Consider the following 8,054-nt stretch of genomic DNA (forward strand, 5'->3'; position numbering starts at 1 on the left):
GAGAGAGAGAGAGAGAGAGAGAGAGAGAGAGAGAGAGAGAGAGAGAGAGAGAGTTCTTAACCAAAAGAAAAATGATCATTATCAGATGCTTGCAAAATACCAACTTTATTTTATTGTTGTTAAAATTTTGAGGCTCATCTATAGTGAAAGTTGAGAGGGTCCACTTTTGTAAGGGATTTTTTTGCATGTGTTTGGCCTTCATTAGGTTTAGTTTATATAGGCAGAGATTGTAAATACTTAATATGTGCTATTTACTAAGATTAATTTACATCATCCATACCTTTAGAGTGCATCCAGTGGACAGTACAAAATTCAGAATCATTCCAAACTTTCAATGCCAAGCAGGCATGTTATCATGTTTGTCATGGGGAAAGAACTAGTTTCTTAACCCCAATTCCGAGGATTCTTCATTTTGACTTTCCAATCACTCTTAGTCTACATCCTTGATTTTACAATTTTACTGTTTTATAGATCCCTAAGAGAAGTATGTCTGTGTAGATGAAAGATTACTTCCACTTAATAAACATTTACAAGATTTTCCCAGTGTGTATTTTTAATGTACAAACATCATTATTTGGGGAAAGTTTACATATTTTAAAAGTTTACCTTTAAACTGATTTTTTAAAATAATAATTGCTTTGTTAGCTGGAACTATCTTTTTATTAGTAATTTAGATGCAAAATTGGATGTATACATTATATTTGACTAGATATAGAGCCCTGTTAAATACTCCCATTGCATTCCTTCTGCCTTCTCTGATGGGGTTGGTCTGGCTCACATCCACATCTCCTTCCCTTTGAGGATCCCATCCTGAAGATAGGTCAAAATCTCCAAACTTCAGACTTGTTCTCCCCTCTGATACAAACACTAATTATTTTTTAGCCGAACATGTTTTTTCCCTTTTCTTTCTCAGAATTCTGAACATAAAGGAGAGCTCAGCAATAACCTCAGTTCCTCCAGGAAAGGTTCCTGAGGCTCGTTGAGTCTCTTCCTTTGTCACCTTTCACAGGTTTTATAGGCTGCAACACACAGTACACACAAATAAAGATGATGTAGATGTATCTATGGGTGTCCACCAACATGTTCTGCCTTATTCTGAAGCCAAGTTATAAATATCCTGAGTGATAGTACATGTTTATACTCTTGCTGCAAATGCCAGGACCATGTGGAAATTTTCTTCTTTAAAAAAATTGTAATTTCCTTTATTAATATAGTATTTCATGTAAGATACAATGAAATAGGATATTATCCATCTTCTATTTCCCCTTCTACCTCCCCTATATGTTGTCTTACACATCTTCCTTGCAGCATCTTTTCTTTTCTTTTTCTGGTAATCCACTAAATCCAAGTAGAACTGCCCATATATACATGGCTATGGGACCATTGGCAAGAGTATGAGACCTATCAGTGGCCAGATCATCAAAGAAGAATAGGTGTGTCTCCCTCAGTAACTATCCACTACCAATATCTCCTTAATGAGGGTGGAGCTAGAGAAAACCTTGGCCAACTATACTGGCATTCTAGCTAGCTAGACTTTGCGCAGGCAGCCACAGTTGCTATGGGTTCATAGAAATGAAGGCCATGGCATATCCAACAAACAGCAGCTCACAGCAGTCCTTCCCATCCTCCAGCTCTTACAAACTTCCATCTCCTCCTTGGGGGTGTGCCCCAAACACCGGCAGAGGGGAAGTTAACTGATGAAGATGTTCCATGTAGGTCTGAACATTCAATCTCTTATTAAAGACACTTTGACCAGCTATGTACACCTACAGCAAAAAAAAAAAAAAAAAAAAAGAAGAAGAAGAAGAAGAAGCTTCTGTTACCAAGGTTGAAGTCAGCTTGAGTGTAGAGGTATAAACATAACTGTTTAGAAGCCAGTTTGACAACATGACTCCTTATTGAAATAACAAAGGCAGCTTCTACCCTGGGCCCTGCTACTCTCTTAGTCATGGGCTTTTGACCAGGATTGTAGCACCAGGCAGAAAAGTCTCTCCTTTGAGCCAGCTTCATGCCTATCAGAAAGCAATTAGTTACTCTATACCAGTTGTGACACTATTGCACCCATAGGTGCTTCTTGCCTGGTAGGTGGGTACCCTAGAATGTGAGTCGAGCACTAGGTAAGACCATTGATATGTTTTCTCTAGCCATCTAGATAGCATCTTTTGGTATTGAAAACTAGGCAGCAGGAAGGTAGTTTCCAAGTCAGCTTGAGACTAATTTTCTAATTCTAGTCAGAGTGTGCTGTCTTCAACAGAAGTCTTGCCATAAAGTTATGACAGTTAACTAAGAACATTGGAGATAGTTGGTATTGTTTTGGAGACTTCTGAGACTTTGCTGACCAATAGCTCAGAGGATATCCCATGCTTTGTACTGCAATTTTTAATTAATAATGGGAACAAAATTGTCTACCCATGCAGGGCAATTCTGTTTCAATTCTTTGTGTAAAATTTTGTATTAGCTTACACACTAGTGGGTTTCCTTAAGGGTTTTTTGCTTTTGCTTGTTTTTGTTTTTCGTTTTTTTCTAAGACAGGGTTTCTTTGTGTAGCTTTGGTGCCTGTTGTAGAACTAGCTCTTGTAGACCAGGCTGACCTCACAGAGACCCAACTGCCTCTGCTTCCTGAGTGCTGGAATTAATGGCATATGCCACCACCATCCAGCATCCATAAAGTTTTTTCATGCACATATAGTTGTGCTTAACCTACCTTTATACCATCCTCTCCCCAGGCTTATTCCCAGCCCCATACACTTAATTCTTTAACACCATGTAATCCATCCTATTCTCTAATATTTCAGGTGTTCTACTCTCCCTCCAACTGTATGGTTGAATTGGGGTGTGAGGCTTACATATGGCTTTTCACACAACTCCCTCTACTCCCTGGTTTCCCACATACACTTGTGCTCTTTCCTGATAAAACCTTTTCACCCTCAGTATCCAGCCACTCCACTTTTGCTTTGTCTACAGTCTTCACCCTCCCTCCCTCACTGTGTGTTCCTTCCTAAGGCCTCTTTCTGTTCTGTTCACCTGGTTTCTTCTTTGATCCAATTTAAATATACATGTAAAACAATGTATTTGAAGCTCGGATCCTCATATGAGAAAAAACCTAAAGCATTTATCTTTCAGGCCCCAAGTTACCTAATTCAGCAATTTTTCATTTATGCTCATGGGTTCTGTTTTCTTACAGCTGAGTAACCCTTGTGCATATAAGGTTTTGATGAGCACTTTGTTCTTAATGATTTATTGCAACATTAGTATTTCTCCTTAAATTTTTCTGAATCACTAAACATTATTTATTACTCATAGTAAGATAACATATCAGAGAAGTAGTAACTGCCTTAAAACCCATTTTTTCAACTTCCAGGAAATCTGCAGTGAGTTCCAGGACCAAGCAAAGGATGGGATGCTCATGTGCACTAGGGAAAATGACCCTGTTGTTGGCCCAGATGGAAAAACACATGCAAACAAATGTGCCATGTGTGCAAGTGTGTTGTGAGTATGCACCCTCGTGTCTTCAACTAATCGTACACCATTATCCTTCCCTGGGTTTGAGATTCCAGGGTGTATGCTAGAAAAACCTTATAAACAGATGGATGTAATATTAAGTAATATTGAACAATAAAGTGACATCATTTTCTATTTACTTCTGTTCCTTCTGTCTTCTTATTATGTCAAGTTGCTAGACTCATCACTAAATGTTTATACTTGACTGTCTTCATTTACAAAAAAGAAGAAAGCACACCTCAGATTGGATCCGGTGTTTTCTTTGGCCTCTCTCTTACTTCTGACAGTCTGTGATTCTGTGAATATATTCAGATATGGGTTAAAAACAAAGTTGGATGGAAAACTGTGGAGCTAGTGTACAAGGACTGTTCAAATACCTGGCCAGGAAGTGGAATAGCAAATATTGTGTTCACCCTTTTAGGGAGATCATTACCCTCTGCCAGTGGAAGGTATGGTTTGGTAAGTGCCTTAGTGGAGGGTGAAGCCCCTCAGAGACAAGCTCACAAACTAAAACATACAAAACTTCTGTCTGTAAAGCTAGTTGAAGCCTTCTAGCTCGTCCTTTTGCCAAGTGATGTGGGCACACCTGTTGCCAGAGTTCTCTTATGTGGGATAATGTAGAATGTCTCCTGTTCCAATTTTATACTGAAATCATGAGTCCAGCCCACTAAGATTTCAGTAGCTACCTTTTGAGGTTTTTCATAATACTAAGCTACTCCTGAGAGCGACCTCAAGATAAGTGTTGAAAAGTTATCTTCAAAGTTATGAGCCTTATTTATCTTCAGACTATATTTATGTAAAACACAAAGTTATTGATTATCTTAGTCTTTACAGATTGGTTGATCCATCCTTAAGTGTATGCCTATAATTCTTCAAGTAAAGAGACAGTGTAAGTAGATGAATAGGATAAGTAATGGCCTACAACTCAAGAAGAAACAGGTTCGTCTCACTTGTTCTCATTGATGCTGACGATCAGACGTGGTAAATGCTAATACTTTGAGTTCTGGCATGTCATATGTCAGTAAAAAATGCAAGAATGGGGTGAGCTTGTTGATCCAAATTTGAATCTCCAGCTTGGAGGCTAGAACAAGAAGACTGTGGGTTTGAGGCCAGCCTAGACTGCATGGTAAGACATTGTCTCAAAATAACAGCAAAAACAATAGCAAAACCTAGAATAGTAGGCTGGTGGTGGACCTCATAAAGCTTACAGTTGAATCTTACTGGGCTTCTTTAATAATGATTGCAACTAAAATTTGAATTGTCATGTACTTAGCTATGCTAAGACATTTAAATTATTATCTTATCATGAGGAATTGTTTAAGTTATGATATCTCCACCATCTAACTTGGCATCATTTCTTGCTATCATCAATTACATCATAGCAACTTTGGAGGTAAAAGTTTCATGATTTAGGCCGGGCGGTGGTGGTGCACGCCTTTAATCCCAGCACTCGGGAGGCAGAGGCAGGCGGATCTCTGTGAGTTCAAGGCCAGCCTGGTCTACAAGAGCTAGTTCCAGGACAGGAACCAAAAGCTACGGAGAAACCCTGTCCCGAAAATTCAAAAAAAAAAAAAAAAAGTTTCATGATTTAGAAAAGAATCAAGATAATTGTGGCCTCTTATAGATTGAAATCAGTGACATACAGAAAATAACATCAGCAGAGGTCCTTGCACACTGATAAATATGTCTTCCTTTGTCGTTGTTATTGCTTTTTAAGAGGTGTAATATAGACAGAAATCTTTGCATGTTGTCCAAAATAATCACACCTCCTAAGACAGATAGTTTTGTCCTGAAATGTTTATACATTTATTTTTTTAATCATCATCATTTGTACATGTGTGCTCTGTCTGTGTGTGTGTGTATGTGTGTGCAAGCATGTACTACCACAGTGCACATACAGAAATCAAAGGAAAACTTTCTAGAGTTATTTCCCTCTTCCCATAATGGGCTCCAGAAACTGAACTCAGGTCATGGGGCTTTATGAACAAGCACTTATATTTGCTGAGCCATCTCCCTGGTCCAGTGTCCAGGAGACTTCCAAGATTTGGTTGTAGACATTCTATTCCTTCTGGAAATGTGTTGCAGTAATTGGAGAAATGAATTTAGCTTGTGTCTTCTATTGCAGCCTACTAGAAGAGGAAGAGAAGAAAAAAGACAACAAAGGAGAGAAGGATAAGGTTGAGGCTGGAAAGTCGAAGAGAGAAGCAATACAGGTATCTGCTCCAGAAATCATGGCACACACATGTCCAGTCATCATTCTTTTTGGCCAAATCACCAGTCTCAGCATCCTTAATGACTTTGACAACTGGGAACATAAATTTGAATCCTCATGTCTAAGAAATTGTGTCTTTTTTACTACACTTATTTATTCTTATTCTCTGATGTTCTATATGTTTGACTTCAAGCTTTTGCATTCTCCTTATTTGAAAGCTCTCCTTTGTCTATGTGGTGGGGATGGTGGTACCTTGCTCTCCGTGTGTGTGTGTGTGTGTGTGTGTGTGTGTGTGTGTGTGTGTGTGTGTGTGTGGTGCATGCATATGAATGTGTGGTTGTGCATCTCCTGTGTAGGAAGTGGAGGGCAGATAGGAACAGTTATGCCTTCTGTGCTCACTGCCCTTTGATGGGTCTTGCTGTCTGTCCTAGAAGTTTTATAATTAGGCTAGCTAAACAGTCTACCTGTCTCTGCCCACTTCCCAATACTGGAGTTACAGCACACACAGCTATGCTTGGCATTTTTTGTGAGAGCTAATGATTAAAAGTAGCTATTATTCTGCATACCACAGACTTTATTACCAAACCAAGACACTAAGTTATTATGCCTTTTGTCTCTCATAGTTACTATATCAAAATAATGTTTAATATTTTTAATAATTTTAATATCAGCAATCTTATATTCCAAATAATGTCTTACTTAAATCTATGAACAAGGTAGCAGTTAGAACTGATATCTGACATCACTTTGTCTGTACATCTGTGATATGTTGTTGCAAGACATCACAGTTTTCAAAGGGGGTGAAAGGTGGAGGAAGTTTTACAGTCTTTAGCGATCTGCTTCTCAAACATTCCTTCTTTTGACAGGAGCTATGTAGTAAATACCGTTCCCAGGTAAGAAATGGCCGGCTCCCCTGCACCAGAAAGAATAACCCCATTGAGGGCCTGGATGGGAAGATCCATGAAAACACCTGCTTCATGTGTGAAGCTTTCTTGTGAGTACAGCGGCAGCCAGTACTGCTGAGTATCAAATGTACAGGTGGGACTGCCAGCGTGGTCCAGGACATTGATAATAAAGCCTGTCTTTCTTTGTGATGAGTTTGGGGGATGAATTATCAAGACACACAATGACAGCACTTTCTTTCTACTGCTTCAGTGTTCTGAAGGATGCTTAAATTAACATTATGTTAGGTTCATGTGCTAATAATAGATTTCCTCAGAGCTGATGGCATAAAAGTGCTGGACCTTGATTTCTATATAATGAGTGGTCGTCACCATGATTAATAAATACAAAGGTGGAATCATTAGGTGATCTCAAGTAGAAATTTTGTTAATGCTTAATCATCCTTCTAGTTGCTTTCAGGTATAAAAGACAACTCTTTATCGATCAAAAATGTAGTGGGAGTTGTATTTGTTATTGTACTACAGCATTTATATTTTATTTTTAAAGCAATGTTAAAAGGAAGAAGAGAGATATAGAGGAACGTATTTATTTATTTTTTCAATTACCAAATTAAGCAGAAATGTAGAGTAAATAGGACCATTCTACCTGAGATTTTTTTTTCTTTAAGATGCTATGCATTGGTGCTGGTAATGACTCTTGCCAATCCCTCTCTTGCAGCCAGCAAGAAGCAAAAGAAAATGAAGCTGTGTTCACAGTTAAGATTAAAAGAGATGTTAAGAAGGTAACTATCCTGTGATGCTCAAATTACAATGGAAAGGTCAAATTTTGACATTTTGCTGTTAACATCACACAGAATTATTGATGATCCTGGCTATGGGGAAACTTGGGGGGTCAATATAGTCCGGAGTTTGACAAGAATTTTTTTCTAACTGTATATTTAGATTCAATTACCAAGCAGTTTCCATCAAACTTTAATCATACTTCCTTAGTTTTACTATCTAGCCACCAAATCCTAGTCTTAATAACCAGAGAGTATATTATTTCAGTTGTGTGGACATGCAGCCTCTGCCACTATTACTAATTCTGCAGTTGTGGCTGGAAGAACAGCCACAGACTTACACACTTTAGCGTGTCTAGATTCCCTTACGTCTTTATTCACAAGTACCATGGTACAGGGGGCAAATGGCCAAACTTTGATCACATTACACAGTTTCAAATTTACTTTTTCCTAGATTGTCTGATGGAAATTTAAGTCTAGAAAGAAGGAAGAACATGATTACAAAATTAGTGTTTTAGGGGGCATTAGAACCCATATTTCTAAGTTCTTATAGGGAATAAAATAGAAAGAAAGAAATTAAACACAGAGGTCCTGACTGCCCCCAAACCAAGAAATCTTCCTAAGACACTTTGCTTTACTTTTTTTTCCTGTGTTACAGAG

General features: G+C 38.3%; 1 protein-coding gene across 1 annotated transcript in view; it reads left to right on the forward strand.

The window, feature by feature from the left end:
* Spink5 (serine peptidase inhibitor, Kazal type 5) overlaps positions 1 to 8,054 on the forward strand; it is a 56,603-nt gene that overhangs the window by 28,553 nt on the left and 19,996 nt on the right. The window contains exons 14-17 of the mRNA XM_013349415.1: positions 3,362 to 3,489; positions 5,627 to 5,714; positions 6,580 to 6,707; positions 7,334 to 7,397. Of these exons, the coding sequence (XP_013204869.1) occupies positions 3,362 to 3,489; positions 5,627 to 5,714; positions 6,580 to 6,707; positions 7,334 to 7,397 (408 nt within the window). The remainder of the gene's footprint in view (positions 1 to 3,361; positions 3,490 to 5,626; positions 5,715 to 6,579; positions 6,708 to 7,333; positions 7,398 to 8,054) is intronic.

This window comes from Microtus ochrogaster, chromosome 18, assembly GCF_000317375.1.
Source record: "Microtus ochrogaster isolate Prairie Vole_2 chromosome 18, MicOch1.0, whole genome shotgun sequence".
Taxonomy (NCBI): Eukaryota; Metazoa; Chordata; class Mammalia; order Rodentia; family Cricetidae; genus Microtus; species Microtus ochrogaster.